The 19,227-nt window shown below is 38.0% G+C and overlaps 2 protein-coding genes and 1 long non-coding RNA gene across 3 annotated transcripts; 1 reads left to right on the forward strand and 2 right to left on the reverse strand.

Moving 5' to 3' along the window:
* Window positions 1-520: 520 nt before the first annotated feature.
* Window positions 521-3,118, forward strand: LOC114310399 (uncharacterized). Its single transcript, XM_082893650.1, has 2 exons — window positions 521-1,859; window positions 1,959-3,118. Exons 1-2 carry the CDS (start codon window positions 764-766, stop codon window positions 3,002-3,004), a joined length of 2,142 nt encoding a protein of 713 aa, XP_082749776.1. The 5' UTR covers window positions 521-763; the 3' UTR covers window positions 3,005-3,118.
* A 388-nt stretch (window positions 3,119-3,506) lies between these two features.
* On the reverse strand, window positions 3,507-4,338 carry LOC145801870 (uncharacterized). Its single transcript, XR_014343634.1, has 3 exons — window positions 4,171-4,338; window positions 3,952-4,073; window positions 3,507-3,863 (listed from the first exon to the last, which is right to left on the reverse strand). It is a non-coding gene; the product is annotated as an uncharacterized LOC145801870 (long non-coding RNA).
* A 141-nt stretch (window positions 4,339-4,479) lies between these two features.
* On the reverse strand, window positions 4,480-6,508 carry LOC145790844 (uncharacterized). The gene is made up of 4 exons (XM_082869726.1): window positions 6,341-6,508; window positions 5,507-6,069; window positions 4,717-5,429; window positions 4,480-4,623 (listed from the first exon to the last, which is right to left on the reverse strand). Exons 2-4 carry the CDS (start codon window positions 5,904-5,906, stop codon window positions 4,480-4,482), a joined length of 1,257 nt encoding a protein of 418 aa, XP_082725852.1. The 5' UTR covers window positions 5,907-6,069; window positions 6,341-6,508.
* Window positions 6,509-19,227: the final 12,719 nt, after the last annotated feature.

Here is a 19,227-nt window from a genome sequence, read left to right on the forward strand (position 1 = left end):
TATGTAGGGGATCTATTTCCCTTCTAATCCCAATTTATTTTTAATAGTTTAATAGGTCCACAGTTTTTTTAGTTTTATACCCAGAGGTCCCGTTTTTTATTTTCGTATTTTTAAATGACTGTGTTACCCTTTGTTTTGAGATTTATATGTACGTGAGAAATCAAATTTTTGCTTCGTTGAAAAAAAGGAAATCAAATCTTCGTCTCCGCGATCTCGATTTCTCTTCGTTGTGGCGATCTCATTGTGCTGTGTGGTCGATCTCATTGTGCTGTGAGGTGGATCTGGTTGTGCGATTTGAATCTCTGTGTACAGGCGATATCTTCGTACGTTGTCTCTCTCTCTCTCTCTCTCTCTCTCTGGTGATAGATATATGTATGTGTATGTATGTATCTGTCGATACATAGATATACATATATATGTATATATATATATATATGTCTGTGTGTGTATGTGGTTTGTATTTTGTCGACATATATGTATGTATATATATAAGCAAATTTGCGTGATATGTGGTTTGTGTTTGGCGAATTTTGTTTGTTTGATTTTGATTTTGTTGATTTTGTTTGTCGTATAGTGTAATGTGTTTTGAAGTTGTATTTTGGAATTGTGAATTCTGGTGTTTTGATATTGATATGTCGTAAGTGTATAATTTTGCAGTTTTGGAATTGTAAATTGTGTACTGTTGTTATTGATATGTTGTAACTGCATAATTTTGCAGTTTGGAATCTGTGAACAATTGTTTGTTGGTTTCTGATTTTGTAGTATGGAGCGGTGTTTCATGTTAATGTGCAAATACAGTAATTGTTGTGCTGCTATTAAGATTAGTGACGGATGTAGTTATGATGAAGTTGTTGAGAAAATATGTGCGAAGTTCAAGGAGTTGAGTGTTGGTAACTTTTGTTTGTTTTTCTCTGTTCCTGGATATTCTAATTGTATTGTTGAATGTGATGATGATTTGGGGAATATGCTGTCAATGGTAGGTGGTAGTGGTTGTCATGTTGTTGATGTTATTGTGGGGGATAAGAGAGTTGTGGAGGTTGATGATGGTAATTCTTGTAGGATTGATTCTGTAACTTGTGAGAGTTCTTTTGTGAATGATTGTGATGATGTTGGTGGTTTGTTGCGTAGTTTTTATCCAGAACCAGAGAGAGTTTTGTTGTCTGCTAGTTGGAAGGGGATTATACATAGTGTTGGTCAAGAATTTGAAGGTGGAGTGTCGGGGTTCCGCATTGCATTGGCTAAGTATGCGGTTCAGTGTGGTTTTGCAGTGAATTATTTGAAGAATGATGCAACAAGAGTAACCGCTGAATGTATGATGAAGTCGTCTACGGGTTGTAAATGGTTTGTGCATGGAAGGGTGTTGATGGATTCTGGTGTTTTTTTTATAATGAAGTTGGATAATGTGCATACTTGTGGGATTGTTGCTCGTAGATCTTGTAGCAAAATGGTTGGTTCTAGACTTGTGTCTGATATTGTGCAAAATGATATTAGTGATAATCCGTTGACTCGTCCTATTGAAGTTAAAAAAAAGTTGAAGAAGCAATATGGTATAGATGTTTCTTATCGGGTTGCATGGTTAGGAGTTGATAAGGCAAGAGGTGGGTTGTTTGGTGATTTTGCAACTTCTTTTGACCAGCTTCGATGGTACCTTGAGACGGCTATGAGAACGAATCCGGGAAGTGTGTTTGAATTAGATGTGGATGAAAGTAGTGGGTGTTTTCGGAGGTTGTTTGTGGCATTTCATGGATGTTTGTATGGCTTTCAATTTTGTCGTCCGTTGTTGTTTGTTGATGGTACATTTTTGAAGGGGCGTTACAAGGGGCATTTGCTTGCAGCAACATCAAAGGATGGTAATCAAGGTATGTATTTATTTGCAGTTAGTATTGGTTTAGTTTGTCAGTGTGTTATTGTATTGTGAGTCTGCTAATTTTTGCAGTTTCATGTGGGTTTGTTTGCAGGTTTGTTTCCTTTGGCTTTTGCGATTGTTGACGCTGAAAATCAAGATAATTGGATGTGGTTCTTAAGTCAGTTGTTGAAGGCTGTTGGTTCAGGCCGGAGATTGACTTTTGTGTCGGACCGTCAACATGGATTGCTAGACGCTCTTTCAGTGGTTTTCCCCAATGCACATCATGCTTATTGCTTGAATCATTTGAAGAGAAATTTGATTGACAAATTGGTGGGACTTCGTACTAACTATAAGCTGTGTTTGATGAAAATATTAGTTAAATGTGCTTATGCGCCAACGGTTGCTTCTTTCCAACATTATATGGAGAAATTGAGGCGTATTGCTGGGAATGGTAGAGTTGATAGTATGTTGGATGGTTTGCAAAATGATAAGTGGGCCAATGCATTTTTTAGAGGGAAACGATATGGTGAGATGTCATCTAATGCTGCCGAGTCTTACAATAATTGGATTGGTGGGGCCCGTGAGTTGCCTATTACTTGTATGGTTGATATGATTAGGGTTCAAATCATGACTCAATTGTCGGATAGAAGAGCTGAATCTAGAAGATGGACTACGAAATTGTGTCCAGTTATGGAAAAGAAGTTGGTGGACTCTTTGGAGCTAGCTAAGTCTTGGGATGTGATTGTTGCTAGTGATACTGTGCTTGAGGTTCATTCTTCTATTTCTTTTTATGTTGATATTGGTAGACAAACTTGTTCTTGCCATGAATGGCAATTGAATGGTTTTCCTTGTTGTCATGCTGTGCATGCTTTGCGTAGTAATGGTAGAGATGTGTATGGTTTCATTGATCCTTTTTTTCATGTAGATTGTTTTAGAGAGTCATACAAGGAATCTGTTTATCCAGTGCCTTCAAGTGAGAGATTTGACTTTGATGGTGCCAGTAGTTCGGTTATCAAACCTCCTATAACGAAGAAGCAGCCCGGGCGGAACAAGAAGAAGAGGATACCTTCAAGGGGTGAGAATGTGAAGCAAATCAAGTGTGGGAGGTGCTTGAAATATGGGAATCACAATAAGAAGACGTGCAAGGCTGCTATTTGAGGCCGCAATCTATTCTTTTGGATTTGTATTTGAATTTGAGGAATTATGATAATAAAAAATGTGATACTTGGTATTATGGAAGTAATGAATAAAGTTGGTTGAATTGTTTTTTGTTTGTTGATGTGTTTTTTACTTATTGAAGTTGTTTTCTAATAGTCTGGTTTTGTTTTTTATTTTTATGGAATGCAGAGAAGGTTGTTGAAAATTTCTTATTGAAACAGTATAATATGGAAACGCAGTTCATATTTCATAGCGATAAAACTGTATAATTTTGCAGTTTTAAGAATTATTAGAAACAACCTGATGAAACCGCATAATTTTGCAGTTTTAAAAATTATTAGAAACAAGCTGATGAAACTGAAAAATTTTGCAGTTTGAAGAATTATTAGAATCAACCTTTACTGTATGAAAATATATGCAACCACAAACAGGTAGACAAACAATCAGAAGAAGAACCACAATAATAATAATAATAATAATAATAATAAGAAGAGCAACAACAACATCAATCATTTTCACCATAACCATGATAACCAGAAAAAGATCATTCCCAAAAGTATATAAAGTACTTGTCACATGTTAAAAAAGAAAAATAAAAAAAAATAAAAAAAAGGTTCAAAGATATGTTCCCTTGAATATTTGTATTGTTAAGAAGTTTGTTCATTGTTTCTATGGTTTGGTATGTTTTGTCAACATTTGGTAGTGCTCGAGTTTCCAAGATCGGTTCTCATCATTGAGGAATTGATTGATGATTTGTGCTCGAAATTTGACCCACTCAGTTGGACGAAGTTTTTTCTGCACAGGTTGCCAGTTGAGATATTGGTTGATAACATTGCAGACGGCAATTGCACAATCATTCCTGCAATGTTTGAGATGAAGTTAATTAGTTAGGTGAAACTGCAAAAATTAGCATATTGGAAGATTAGTTTATGGATTTTGTATCTTACGAGTGTGGGGTTTGTTGTGGGCATTCCTCAATTGATGCAATTTCTGTCTCGCACTCTTGAGATGAAAACATGTTTCCCTGTTTGCTGAGTAATGCTTTATTCCATCTCAGTTGATGTTGTTGCTACAAAATAGTTAGTGGGTGTTTTTGTTAGTTATAGTGATGAGTTGAGATGTTTGTAAAGGGATGAAACTAAGTATGAAATTTTATTTTAACTTACAATTTGCTTTGCAATTTCAAAGTGCTTGTTATGGCAATCTTTTGCTGGTCTCAAAGAGTCATAGTGTCTCCATATTCCATCAGCATTGTCAAAGACCACAATTGTCCAATGGTTGTCGTGGTTGATTGGGAAATGGATATATCTGTTTTTCATTGCTTCTGGAAAATGGTTGTCCATCAGTTTTTCTCTCAGTGCTTGATCTTGGTTTTGTAGTGGAGTCTGTAAGTCATATATATGTTTGAAATATGTCATAAAACTATGTAGTAATACATGTTGATAAAGTAGAAAATTTTGCAGTTGTAAGGTATGTTAAGTTTTGCTTACATTGATGAGTGTTGAGAAAACGTAAGATCTTCCTGCGTATGGATTGCTTGCAAAGACTAGATCGTTTTTCTCAAATTCTTCAATGGTTGGTTGGAGTGCCAATTGCGTTTCTGAGAAGGCATCAATGACCTGAAACATGTTATATATGAGAATGTGTTAGGTTTGTGGAATAGGTTATTGAATATGTACAGAAACTATAAAATTGTGCAGTTGGAGACCTACATTCCCATATAAGGGTTCCCTGTTGGTCAATCTGCATATATCTGAAAAATATACGCAGTTTTCATCTTCGCTGCCAGACCAGACACAAGCAGTTGATTGTGTGTTGTTGATGAGTTGAATTTGGTCTTGGTCTTTTTTGGATAGGCTATGCCAAACCTTGTTTGTTTTGCGGCATGAAATGGTGAGTGGCTTGTTTGGGATTGATTCTTCCTGGAAATCATCATCACTTTCCAATACTTGAAGATTTGTCTTCTTTTGATTGGCATGCTCTTTTGGGTTTGTTTCAGCAGCAACTGGTTTCTCTTGGCCAATATGTTCTTGCATCTTTTCTTTCTGCTGTTGTTTTGCTTCATGAGCACCCTCTTTTTTGTTGTCATTCTTCTTCTCTTTTTCTTCATTGGTACCCTGTGTTGGTTTGGGTACATCAGCAGCAGTTTGTGTCTTGTTTGTTGCATCTTCTTTGGGTTTGGTCATTGGTTGGTATTCAAAATCTGGGTCATGTGCTTGTTTTCTTGATTTTTGTTTGATTCTCTTGACCATGGATCTTTGTTGGGGAGTGCCAGTTTTTTTGGTGGACATTTCCTTCAATTGATCTTCTTTTTTATGCAATTCAGCCATGAATTTTTGTTCCATTTCTTGCATTTGTGCTCTCAGGGCTGATATGAGCTTGTCCTTGTCGTCCTCTTTGGTTGGTGTTTGTGGTTGGTCATGACCTATAAAAATGTTGGATTGTGTTTTGGTCAGTTTAATGAAATTTTGCAGTATGCTTTAGTATTAGACAATAGTTTACCTTGTGCATGAAGTATGTCAGATTTCTCTTGCAGTTCTTCTTGTTGGTTTGTCAATTCTTGTTCATTGACTTCTTCGTGTTGGTTTGTTTGTTGTTCTTCTTGTTCTTGTTGTTGGTCTTCTTCTTGATCAAGGTGTTCTTCTTCTTCTTCTTCTTCTTCTTCTTCTTCTTCTTCTTCTTCTTCTTCTTCTTCTTCTTCTTCTTCTTCAGTTTCTTCTTCATCAGTTTTTTCTTCATCAGTCACTTGATTTTTTTCATCATCACTCTTTTCTTCTTGTTCATCACTTTGTGGTTCTTGTTGTGGTTTTTGCTTTCTTTTCTTTCTTTTTTTGTTGTGCTTCTTTTTCTGATTGTGATTCTGATTCTGAATGATGTTCTTCTTCGAGAAAGTCATCCTCATCACTGTCTAGAAGTGTTCTTTTTTTTGTTGCTTTTGTTTTCTTTTTTTGCTTATTGTCCTTTTTGTGGTCTTGTTTCTTTGCTGAAGAGTCTGTTGATGTGCTTTGATTGATATGCAATAACTGTATTTCTTGTTCAGTTGGGGTTAAAGCACTTTGGTTAACCTGCATTGGAACAATGTGGCATATATCAGTAATACTGTAAATTTGGTCAGTTTCATAAGATGAGTTGTACTGTGAGTAATGTGGGTTAAGTGTCGAAATATGTTTTTTGAAACTGAAAAATGTTACAGTTTCATAACATGAGTGATGTTAAAGAAGTGTGTGCTTTGAAACTGAAAATTTTCACAGTTTCATAATATGATTTGTACTACAATGAATATGAAAGGAGTGTTGAATAGATTTGTGCTAGGATAGTATAGAAGAGTTTGAATACCTTTTCAAAGTGAGCGAGGCTGATGTGTTTCCACTTGGAGTACATTTTGCCAAGGTTCCATTTCATAAACCTTGGGAAGCCTTCTTTGTTGGATGGTCGGAGGAGTTTACTGTGCTCACAGTACCAGTACTGTAAAAAAAAAAAAAAAAAAAGTTGAAATATGTTAGATAGTTAGAAATAGGTGAATGTCTGATATTTTTGTGGGAAGTAGTTGAGTAATGTGTTTACCAAGAGTAGCATGACGCATCCAGTGACATGCCTTGGGTTGTTGTTTGCATTTGCCATTGAATTCATCAGTGTGTCTTTTATTGCCTCAACCCAATTGTACTTCTTGATGTTGTTGAGATTGTCAACATAGTTGAGGAAACTCCAACTGAGTGTATGGCCTGTTGTGGGCATGAGAAGTTTCAAGCACAAGTAAAGGGTGATTACCCTTGCAAGATCTTGACAATCATTGGTTGATTTTCCTTTTTTTGTTTGTTGAAACATTTTGGTCAAAGACTTGCCATCCAATCTCTTGACTGATTTGCATCTTCGTTTGTAAAATGGAAGCTCAAAATCCTTTGGTCTTGCATAGGATTTGGTGGTGATGCTGTCTTCTCCACAGTCGATACCAAAAATGAGCTTGACATCACTGGTTCTGAGTTTCATTTCCTTTTTGCCAAGTACAAATGATCTTTTTCTTTTGTTGTAGAGTGTTGTCATTTCTGCTACAATGGAATTGTAGCATCTGCACCAAGAGGCCTTCAGTTGTGTTGAGGAGAGAGCATTTATAAGGGGCCAAAAAGGGGTTTTTTGCAGCTCTGTCTGTTGGGCTTTTGTGAATTTGACCCCCTTCAACAGTTTGATTACCGTTCCGATGTTGGAACGATAATTAAATTGTTGGACTCTCTTTGCAGGGACTGCTGGTTTTTTTTCTTTTGATGCCTTGGTTGTTGTTTTGGGAGTTGATTGGCTTTCTTGGAGCTTTCTTTTTTTGGTTGGAGGAGCTTCTTGGTTTTTTGTTGGCTTTCTTTTGTTTGTTTTTGTTGTGGTTGGAGGTGTGGTTGGTGTTTGTTGGGTGGGTGGGGTCTGTGGTGTAGTTCTTGGGCTTTTTCTTGTAGGTGGTGTGGTTGTTTTGTGGGTTTTTTGGTGGGGTCTGTTGGATTTGGTTGTTTTTGGGTGTGGTGGTGGCATTTGAGTGGATACAGGAGAGGGACTTTCAAAAGGGCAGATGGTTAAATCCCTGATTGGATTTGTGGGCATACGGGTTTGTTTCTTCCAATATCTTCCAACAGCTATTTCTGAAAAAATGAAAGTGACAACAGGGTATGAGTAATATAGTGACAAAACTGTATAATTTTGAAGTTTTATATGCAGTTTAATATGAAGTTATATGTATTTTGTTGGTAAGAGTTACGAAACTGTATAATTTGACAGTTTGATTTGCACTTTATAATAAGTTAGCTAGTTGTTTTGAGTAGTGGTTAAACTGTGTAATTTTGCAGTTTCATTTGCATTTTGAATAAATTTAGATATGTTGCTTGTATAGTGATGAAATGAAACACTATGATGTTGCAGTTTTTATAAGGAAACAGTATGAACAATAGGAACAGCCCATTGTATTTTGTAAAAAGCAACAATAACAACAAGAAGATTAAAAATTCAAAAATAAGAATAAGAGAAGCCACTATTGAACAACAAGAATAAGAATAAGGTGTTGAATGTGTAAAAACAGGGATTTATGTGCAAAAACAGTGTTTAGAATGTTGAAAAACAGGGGACTATATATATATTAAAAGAGGGTTTATACATTTGGAAGTATGTAAAATGTGTATATAAGAAATATTAAAGAATGATGTACAAATGTGAAAAATAATGAATAGGTGAAGAGAGATGTTACTTTTTTTCCCCATTTTTGTGAATCGGAAGTCAGGAACTATGAAATCTCTTCAGAGTGGTGATGGTTCTTCGTGTTGTTGAGAGTCGCCGATTGGAGAATATGAACGGCTTGGTGTTGTGTTGAAGTTGAACGGTTTGGTTTTGTGGTTAGGGTAGGGTTTCAGAGAGAATGGAGTCGGACGGAGGAGAGATGGAGGATTGAGAATGCGATTTCGAGCGGCGGAGATGTAACAGTGTACTGATCAGACTGAGATGATTGTGGGTGATGAAGATGAACGGTTACATTTTCTGGTTAGAGTTAGGGTTTCAGAGGGGATGGAGTTGAACGGAAGAGAGATGGAGGACTGAGGAGTCGATTTCGAGCGGCGGAGACGTGACAGTGTAGTGATCGGACTGAGATGATGGGGATGTGGGAGATGGTTGCGCGCGTGTAAATTGGATGATATATTGTGGGTATTTTCGTCTTATTGTTAATTTGAGGACTTAATGGAGTATTAAATTTGTTTTGGGTCTAAATGGGGTATGATATGTTGGGCTTGGACCTTTGGGTCAGTCTCCCATTAATTAATGAAACTTATATTTTTGATATTTTACATAAAACCATCAAAAGGACCAAATACTTACACGGTCCATAAACTATGTAATTTATTGCATTTTAGTGTTAATTTTTTGATTTTATTGCATTTTTTTTATAAAAATTTAAAAAATATCTCTTCCGTTAATCAAGACGGTGTGAGCTTTGAGGATCATTTGAACACATTTAATAGTTGGACAGGCTAATATTACAAAAAAAATTAAGGTTTTATAGATAAGAAATCTAGAATAAAATTATTTTTTTGGAACTAAATATTTTTATTACCAAAAGTGCCGTGATTATATTTTTAACAATAAAAATTGAATATTAATAATGAATTATTATCTTTTCGGAACCAAAATTTTAGTCTCAAAACCCTTTTAGGACCAAATTATTTTATCTCTAAAAGTGTATTTATTATACACATAAAATTTTGTTGCTAAAAGCCTTATTTTTTACTTTTCAGAATGATCTTTTATCCACTATTCTTATGACAGTAGAAATTGGTCGCTAAATATTTTTTGTAACAAAATTTTTATTTTTAATGACCAAAAAATTTGACCACTAAAACTCTTACATGTTGTAGTGTAAATTAATAAAATTTAAAAAATTAGAGACTAAAAGATGGAATTGCACTTGCCTGTTGCCTAACAATTTATGAAGCTTGATGATGAGATCAACTTTTTTTTTTTGATCGGCAAAGAAAAAATTTCATTAAAAACATGAAATTTAAAGGTACAAGGAAAAAAGAACGCATTGAGAGAGATTCGAAGAGTAAAACACTCTCCTACTACTGCTACTCACGTCTTTACAACCAACCCCTAAGCCTCACAATTTTATATTTTAAAAGACAAATAAAACAACAAAACAAAATCTTGAGCCCCACACCTATAACACTGATAAACAACTAGAACCCACGCCAGCCTCGAGTGCCCTACACCTGACCCAAGCAGCTCTTGAGCCCCCAAACTCTTGAAAACCCCACGCCTGACCGGACACACCTGTGACTGCCGAGAACCACCTGAGACTGCAAAACCTGCTGGTTTCTCCTTCTTGATACAACAAATTCCTTGCGCTCGACTACAACCTCCGCCGGGACTGCTGGTTTCTCCTCTATTGCTGCTGCTGCCTCCTCCTAAGCTACTTCTCCCACGGTTTTCCTCTCCCAAACAGCTCCCTTTGATTATCCTCACCAACAAAACGCTGAGCAGTCCCCTCTTTGTAGAGCCTGCACCATACTCCTCTTAACCGAACACAAACACCGACCACCAAGAAATGAACGGAAATCACCACTCAAAATCCCACTCGCACAGAGCGCTCGAATGACAATCCTAATCAACTTCGGATCCACCACCCCTCAAACTCCCGCACGCAGAGAAAGTGCCCGAATGAAGTTCCTGAACCAACCCACCCAAGGTCAACGCCACCACCCTAAACCGAGACCCATGGCTGAAATTGAACACCATGGCCGAAGAACCCACCAAACCACCTAACAAAGCTTTCAAAACGCACCAAAGCCCACAAAGAGAAGACCCACCAACCTAACAGACCCCCGGATAAGATAGATCAAAACCACCCAAGGAATACTCAGCTACCAACCCCAAAGAACAACCACTGAAAACAAGCAGTCTAACAAAAGCGAAAGATCTAAAACGGCAACTTAATCAAATCTAGAGCTTAGATCTAAAAAGGAGAAACGAAAAAACAAACGGGGGCTCAAGATTAAAAGGAGAACAACAACAACACAAGAAGAAAAAGCTAGGCCAGCCAACCGCCATGGCCAAAGGCGGCGGCCGGCTGGCCAGCGGTGAGGCCCGAGATGGAGGTTTTTTAGAGAGAGAGTTTTTTCAAACGAGAGAGAGAGAGTTTTATGGGATTATTTTTCAAATGTATGAGATCAACTTCATCGAAGGTAAAGTTTCCTCTCTTTATATTTGGCCTCAAATAATTCACGCACCTCAATCTACAGCCTTTTCTACATCTGTTCAAGGCTGCAAAAATAAGAAATAAAAACAAAAATTCTATTTGATTAAAGGATTTTGATAAGAAAAATAGAAAGAGAAAATATTTTAGAAAGAAAAAGAAAAGAATTAAAATGATTCAAATTCCAAATTATGTTTAGCTGAGTTGGAAAGTAGAAAAAGAAAAAGAGCCAAAAGTAAACTCGAAAGACAAAAAATGAGATTACACTTCCCTCATTTTTTTCTCTCATGTGCTTTTCATTATAACCAAACAAAAAGAAATTGCATTTCATTTTCTCTTTCATCAAATTCTCTAACTAAACATAGCCTAACACAATTTAGATAGATAGCCAAATACCCATCTATCTCTCTCTCTCTCTCTCTCTCTCACATATTTACCTGCTCTGAGAGGAATTTGGTGCCAAAGTCCTTCTCCATACTTTTGAATGCAGCTCCTAAGAAGAAGATCTTCTTCCTGAGTCCAAGCACCCTTTCTCATTCCTAAACGAACCCCTTTAATCGCCTACATAAGAGGTTTTGGGTGTGATGTGTGTGTGCCTACCGAACAAAAGTGTACTATTCACTCAATCACTTTGTCATTATATATAGGGAGAAGGAGAAGGAGAAGGAGAAGGAGAAAAAAATAATCAAACACATGGGGTCTTTCATTTGCAACCCACTTTAAGTAATACTATTTGACGTGCATGTTTTCTAACCACAAAAGGGTTTGAACCTCCAGTTCAAAGATTGGGATCACTTTTGCTTCTTCACCAAGGTGGAGTTTTGTAAAAAATAAAAAATAAAAAAATAAGAAAGTTAATATGTAAATAAGTCATTTTCAATATATTTTTTTTTTCCTGTTGAAAGAATTAAATAATGAATTTTTTAGTAAAAAAACAAGCATGATATTTATGTCTGTTAGGTCCCTAAGTCTTGTCAAACCCGCGAACAAACTTGTATGGTTGAGTTGTAATTTTTTGTGCTGTTTTGTGTTGCTCGCTCGAGCGACGAAGTGCTCGCTCGAGCGAAGGACTGCGTCTGGCTTAAAACCTGAAAGAGATGAATGTGCGCTCGAGCAAAGACTAGGTGGCTCGAGCGAAGAACTACGTCTACATAAAACATGAAAGAGTTCATTTCTCGCTCGAGCAAAGGTTTCGTGGCTCGAGCGAAGGCACTTATGGAAATCACGCGAGTTAAGGTTCTCGCTCAAGCGAGAGAAGCTTCGCTCGAGCGAGCTTTAAAATCCGGATTTCTATAAGTAGTTGGTTTTCTCCAAAAATTAGGATTACTTCTCAAGATCTTCTTTTTGCGTTCTAGGGCTTATAATCTGGGGATATTTTGCTAGTTTTCTTTGATGTTTTGATTGAGTATTCAACTCATGATTTAAAAAGTATACATCAAAGGATTGTTTGTTTGTTCTACACAAAAGAGAGAGTTGTTCTTCGGTGGATTCTGAAGAATTTGAGCCTGAAGCTTTAGTAGATTCTGAAGTGGCTCATCGTCAAGACAATTCTGAGGTGAAGACGGGGTTCGAAGAGACACATAGAGGTTGGTTCAATTCGGGTGTGGATTCGCTAGGTAATTGAGAGTATACCTGTGTAATTCCTTTATATCTTCTTAGTGGATTGTTTTGTGGCTGTTGCCCATGGTTTTTTTATCACAATTGGAGGTGTCCAATTGGGTTTTTTTTACGTAAAATCGTTGTGTCAATTTGTCTTGATTGTTTGATTGGGATTGTTATATACTGCTTAAAATTGATACATAATCACAAATCAACATCTAGGGGATTTCTAGATTTTTCAATTTGTATCAAAGCAGGTTGCTCGTTTGTTTTTTTAAAACTTTTGAGCAAGATCTTGTTTGATTTGTGATAATGGATTCAATTCATGAGGGAAATTCTATGGTTCGACCACCCCTACTTGACAGATCCAATTATTCTTTTTGAAAAGCTCAGATGAGATCGTTTTTGAAATCTATAGATGAAAAAGTTTGGCAATCTGTCATGAATGGGTGGACCGAACCAACAATTACCGTTGATGGAGTAACTTTTCCCAAAACCAATTGAAAAGTGAGACACAATTGATTACCAAAATAGTAGCTGGAATAGTAAAGCTATCAATTCTCTCTTTTGAGCTGTTACACCTGAAGTGTTTAGTCGAATTTGCAATTGTGAAGTCACAAAAGAGGCTGGGGATATCTTAGAAACTATTCATAAGGGCACTCCTTCTGTGAAACGCTCAAAACTTCAAAGGCTCACATCTAGTTTCGAAAACCTTTCAAAGAAAGATAGTGAGACCTTTGATGAATTTTATGCGAAGTTGAGTGACATTGTAAATTTCAGCTTCAATTTAGGTGAAAATATACTAGAATCCAAAGTAGTGGAAAAAATTTTGAGATTCTTGCCCGATCGGCTCCAACCAAAAGTTACGGCTGTTGAGGAGGCTCAAGATGTTGACAACCTCTAGCTGGATCACTTGGTTGGAAATCTCCAAACTTATGAAGCACATAGGAATTTCAAAAAGAAACAAAAAGATGCTATTGCTTTTAGTAGTGCTCATAGAGTTGGAAATGATTCAGATGAGGATTGTGAGATAGATTCCAAGATTACGGCTGCTTTTGTTAAACAATTTAAAAAATCTTTTTTGAAAAAAAAATCCTAATATTTTGGAATCTACTCATACTCATAAATCTAAAGGCAAAGATAAACTCAAAATTAATTTTATAGCCAAGAAGGAGAAATGAAAGATACAAGGGAACTCTGAAAGAGTCTAATGCTATGAATGCCAAGGATTTGGCCACTTTGCTTCAGAATGCCCTACTCGTTTGAAGAAGAAAAAAGCCCTCACCATTACTTGGGATGATGAATCAGAATCTGATGAAGATGAAAGTGACAACGAAGATCAAGGCGAAGAAGGACATAAACAATTCCTTGCTTTCATGGCGGCTTCCGAAACTGAAGGACGAATAGAGTATCCGAAGAGCCCGGTTGAGAATGCCACTGATAATGAATTCTCGGGAAGTGATGATGAAGAACTTGAGCAAGCTTATGAAAAGTTGTATAAGGAATCTCTTAAGTTATCCAAATTGAATGACAAACTCACTATGAAATGCAAAGCATGTGAAAGTGAGAATGTCAAACTAAAGGAGGAGATTTCCGAGGCTAGGATTAACGCCGTCAAGATAGCTAACGATTGACAAGCTCTTTGTGCAAAACTATTGACTTGTGAGACAGAGAGGAATAAGCTACAACAAATCTATGCAACATATGGAGAAAAAATTGAAACTCTCGAGATGTCTCAAGTTGCTTTGGAAGAACTAATGATTAAAAAAGAGGAAGAGCTCAAGTGTGCTATGGCTACCATTGGTCTTTGGAACAAAGGATCAAAGACTTTGGAGGATATCATTGGGTCTCAACAAATCTGTTCTAACAAGAGTGACATTGGCTTTGGTGGTAAGAAAGAGCAAAAACAGAGTGCATCTACATCTCATGATACAAGAACTCAAGGAAAGGGAGAACAAAAAATTCAACATAAGGATGGACTTCTCAAACTTCCTAGAGTTGGTAAGGTAAAAGAAAAGAAGGTACACCTTGTATACCCTGTTTTTATTTGTCATCATTGTGGTATGCATGGTCATATTCGCCCTTATTGTTATAAGTTGCATGGGAGAGTGTCTCATAAAGATGGAAGAAATTCTAACATCTCATGGGGTAAGAGACACTTCATTAGTTGTAAGGCGGTTAAGGGTCATAATAAACCTTGTTATTTTGATTTTCTTGAGACCAAACATGAACAGAGGTTGTGTTTACCTAGACCTAGAAATAGGAAGTTGGAAATCATGTCGAGAGAGGTTCCCATTGAAGGGAAGGGAACCACAATGTCAAGACACCACCCAAGAACTGCAATTCTCACAACTTTGTTCGTACTAAAGCAGTTTGGGTGAGAAAACTTGACTTGTGTTAATTTGTTTTGTCGTTTTAGTTTTTGGGTTTCTGTGTTTTTTTTTCATTAAATGTGTGCTTGTTCATTTTTTTGTCTTGCTTTATTTTTCAAAAAAAAACAAAAAAAAACAAAAAGATTTTCTTAGTATGGTTTTGCAAGCTTAAAATTTTTGAGTGGTCCTTGGTGCATATTGGAATAGATAAGAATATCCATTATATGTTAATATGTGTGTGCTTTCTGTAGTCATTACTCATTTTGGAACATGTGTTCTTTAATTAGTATGTCTCATTCTATACATACTCTTGGAGTAGCAAATTTTGGAGTCTTCCGCCTTAGTGATTTGTTTTTTCTATAGACTTCTGTCATTGATCTTTTGCGTTTCTAGAGGAATTGACCTATACTAGCATATCATTAGTGATGTTGAGTCTCTTAACCATCTTCTATCTTTTTGCATCTCCACGGCTTTCCCCTCTGTTCTTTGTAGTCCAGGCATGAGAAAAAGGCTACCTCAGAGTCACCAACCAGGGCATCCTTATTATGTCTATGCTTCTCTGGTTCGGTTTCCATACTCTTGAGTGTGTCAGCCACCAATGAGTGTGCATAAGAAAGAAAAAATGTGCAAAAGAAAGAAAAGAAAAAGATGTGAAAAAAAAGGAACAAATAAAGGATTCATTGATTGAGGGGGAGCCTCCGCCTTTACTCACCAAATACCCCTTGATTCCTAGTGGTTTGACTTTCCTTTGTTGTGCTTAGATTCTCTTGTCGGAGGTCCAACTTTCAGATCACTACTAGGATTTGAATCTTGTGTTTGTCGAACTCTAAGAGTCACACACACACATATATCATGGGATTTATGCTTTTCACATAATGCATCACTTTCTTTCATGAGGAATCTTCTATAGACTGTGCACACTGTGTTTACTAGTAATTGTGCTTCTTGGATAATCTTGTGTGTTTTAAGGTACTACTCTGAAATTATTTGCTTGCTCCACCATATTATTTTTGTCGTTTGCTTTTTGTTCACTGTTTTCAGTGTTTGTGGTCGCTTTTAGTGAGGGGGAGTTTGCTTTATCATTTTGATCATCATGTCATTGTTTGTGTGGTTTCTGATCTTGGTTTAGTTGATTGAGCTTCCTTTGTCAATTCATGACAAAAAGGGGGAGTGAGGTTGTCTGATGCATGTGTCTTAGGTTTCATCTATTCATGCTACATGTTTTTAAAATCTCCAAGTCGCATTTATTCATGTTTTCTATCTCATGCTTCAAGATAATCTTGTCTTATGATTATTGTTTTTTTCCTATACTCTTGTGGGACTAATAGTTGTTTTGGAGATTGTGGCACTAATAACTGTTTTGCAGATCATGACCTTGAGAAAGAAGTTGGCTTTTGTTGACTGTAATGGGTTGGGGTGATTAGGATTTTATTTGTTAGGTGTGTTTTGTCATGACATTGCCAAAAAGGGAGATTGTTAGGTTTTTATTCTTCGCAACCCCATTTGTAGACACCCTATTTTTGACCGACCTTAAGACTCAGACGTCACCGATTGAGTGCTAGGTGATGTTGCATATTGTGCTCGTTCAGAAGTTTCGGAGTCTCGGCTGCGAGCCTTGCCTCCGGACTTCTGGGCTCTTTCATGTCTTGCCTCGGTTTGCGAACCAGGCTCCCTTTTCTCTGTTTTCTCTTCCCGAAGGGAGGGAGAGGTCTTGTAGATCATCTCTCAGTGGCCGTAGGCTACGTTTCGTGGTCGTAGGCCATTTTTCCCGTTTGGAGTTCGGTTTTCGATTTTTCGGAGCCGTTGGCCGTGTGCCTCGGTTCGGGACCGCTTAACCACCTCTGTTTGCTCCGGTTTTTGGCATGCATCTTATTTACTCCCTTTTGAAGGACACTGCGGTTCGAAAAACCAACTTCGTGGTTGAACACCACTTTCGGTGCCTAACAGTCAGTTTTTGGGGCCTCGGGCTGCGCGTTTCGGCCCCCGAACCTTCATTTTGCATCGGTTTGAGTTCATTTTTGGCAGGGACCTCTGTTTCATTGTTAGGAAGGTCGTAGAAGGGTGGGAGGCCAGTAATTGTTCTGACAACCAGTTTTATTCCTCTATCGCCCTCCGTCGCCCGTTTTTCTCACTTGAAAGCCAATGTTGACCACCCTAAGGCCACTTTTTCCAGCCCTAAACCACATATTTGTGTTGTACACACCTGGGAGGCCACCAATATCACATGGCCGGCCAGTAATTGTGTTTGACTCTTTTGAACCCCTCCAAAAAGTGGCCTTTTCTCTCTCCTGGTTTACTTTCTCCAGTTTTTGACCACATGGTTGTGTTGTGCACACATGGGAGGCCACCAATCTGGGGTGGCCGGCCACTAATACTTCTTGAACCTTTTGACCCTTGGCCGGCCGGCCATGGGGAGGGCCGGCCGGCCACCTGCAACTTAAATACCAGGCCGGCCTTGCTCCCCTCCTCTGGTACATTACAAATTTGTATTTTGTTTCCCCCAGATTGTGTATCCGAGGGGGCTAACTTTTGGGGGGAAACTTGAATTCCATTCCCCCCCTTTTTTCCCCCCTCTTTTGCCTATATATCCAGGCCCTCCAGCTCCCATTTGAAGGGTTAGAAACTCTTGTTTAAAGCTCTTGCATTGTATCTCTCTCTCTACACTCCAACCCTCAAAACCCCTCAAATCCCACACCCTTTTCTACACCACCACATAGCACTACACCACTACCATCCTTTCCAACACTTGGAGCTGGTTTTCCAGAGCTTAGGAGCACCTTTTCTCAAGCCAAGAGCTGCTGAAGCATGGTCTACAAGGGTGAGTCTTCATTCTCCCTCTTTTGTTCTTTATTTTGTTCTATATCTAAGCCATACTTGCTTACATTTTTGGGCTCCGACCCTAACTGAAAATAGTCATGTTTTGATGTCTTTTTCATGATTGATTAAGGGTCCTTCCATGTTTAAGGTCTCTAGCTACCACTTGCTTCTTTACCTCTCTTGTATGCCCCTTTCTAGCATAGTATTTTAGGCTCATTTGTAAACTGTTTTGAGCTTGGTCATAAACTGAAAAGTGGCTTATTTTGAGCCCTTATTCAACATTTTTGAAGAGCTTTTCACTGTTTGAGGCTTGCTTTTGTCACTTGCCTCTTTATCCCTCTTTTGGCCTTATTTTTGCATGTTTTATTAGCCCCTTGTGCTTGTGTTTTTGGGCTCTGGTCCAAACTGTAAATAGTCTTATTTTGACCCTCTCTTCATGTTTTATCAAGGGACTTTTGCTTTTTGAAGCTCCCTTTTTGCTCTTTGTGTTTAAACATCTTTTTAGGCCTTATTTTGCATAGTATTTTAAGCTTGCATGTGCACTGTTTTGGGTTTGGCCACTAATTGTAAAATACCATGTTTTGGGCCCCTCTTCAACTTTGTTGAAGGGCCCTCCTCTGTTTGAGGCCAGCAACCATCACTTGCTTCTTTGTCCCCCTTTTTTGGCCCATTTCTTGCACAATAGTTTAGCCATACTTGTGTTTGTTTTCGTGGCTTGTTGTAAACTGTAAAGTACTTCATTTTGAGCCCCTCTTCAACATTGTTGAAGGGCTCTTGGCCATTTGTGGCCAGCAGATGCTACTTGCTTCATTATCTCTCTTACGGGGCCATTTTTGCATGCTAACTTAGCCCTATTTGTGTTCACTTTTTGGCCTTGATTAAAACTGTAAATATGCTTGTTTTGGGACTGTCTTGATTCTGTCTTCACACTTCATATTCGAATAATGCATGCTTTGCATAGCCATAGGTCATTCCATGTACCTAATTCTATGTTTCGGGGCCATTCCATGCATCGGGTGCCATGTTTCCATGTTTCGGGGCTGTTTTGAATCATATTTCAGCACTGAAATTTGCATGTTTGCATGCCATGTTTCATGCCTTGCCATGCCTTGTTAGTGTTGCATGCTATGCCTTGGGTTCGGTCCTCGGTTTGCGTGCATGTGTGCACGCATTTTAAGTGTCTCATTTTTCATCTCATGGCCATTGATGTGAGTGCGGCTGAGGTCCACTCATGTTGGTGTAAGTCCATCGTGCATTGTGTATGCCATTTCAATTCATAGCATTGCGTATGCTAGGTTGTATGTTAGAGCATCGTGTATACCATGTTACATCGCGCATTGTGTATGCCATTTCATAGCATTGCGTATGCTAGGTTGCATGTTAGAATTGCATTCATGCATGTCATGCATATTGCATTGTGCTTGGGATAGGGGTTAGCCCGAGCACGGGAAACGAGGGATGTTTCGTACTTCGAGTGACGGAACGTGTCTCAATTCCCAGTCACCGACACTCCGGATTATCCATGATGGAGTTTAGGTTTTGTTGTGTTTACATGTGCATTCATTTCATATTGAGTCGTGCAAATTCGACTCCTCGGCCATCATGCATCGATACGCATGATTGATGGCACGAGGATCGAGGACTACACTCCCTGAAGGGTAGTCATGCATACATATGTGAAAATACTTTGCCATGCCCCTTTCTTGCTCTCTGTTATAGCA

This window comes from Camellia sinensis, chromosome 1 (assembly GCF_055761805.1).
Source record: "Camellia sinensis isolate YWXY chromosome 1, ASM5576180v1, whole genome shotgun sequence".
In the NCBI taxonomy this organism is placed as follows: Eukaryota; Viridiplantae; Streptophyta; class Magnoliopsida; order Ericales; family Theaceae; genus Camellia; species Camellia sinensis.

What these genes read in the sequence shown, in the direction of transcription:
- LOC145790844 (XM_082869726.1), bottom strand. Translation starts at nt 5,906, where the DNA reads ATGAGGATGACTTTCTCGAAGAAGAACATCATTCAGAATCAGAATCAC. An exon ending in TGACATACTTCATGCACAAG is followed by an intron (nt 5,430 to 5,506) that starts GTAAACTATTGT and finishes ACATTTTTATAG; the next exon opens with GTCATGACCAACCACAAACA. An exon ending in GGGAACCCTTATATGGGAAT is followed by an intron (nt 4,624 to 4,716) that starts GTAGGTCTCCAA and finishes AACATGTTTCAG; the next exon opens with GTCATTGATGCCTTCTCAGA.
- LOC114310399 (XM_082893650.1), top strand. Translation starts at nt 764, where the DNA reads ATGGAGCGGTGTTTCATGTTAATGTGCAAATACAGTAATTGTTGTGCT. An exon ending in ATCAAAGGATGGTAATCAAG is followed by an intron (nt 1,860 to 1,958) that starts GTATGTATTTAT and finishes GTTTGTTTGCAG; the next exon opens with GTTTGTTTCCTTTGGCTTTT.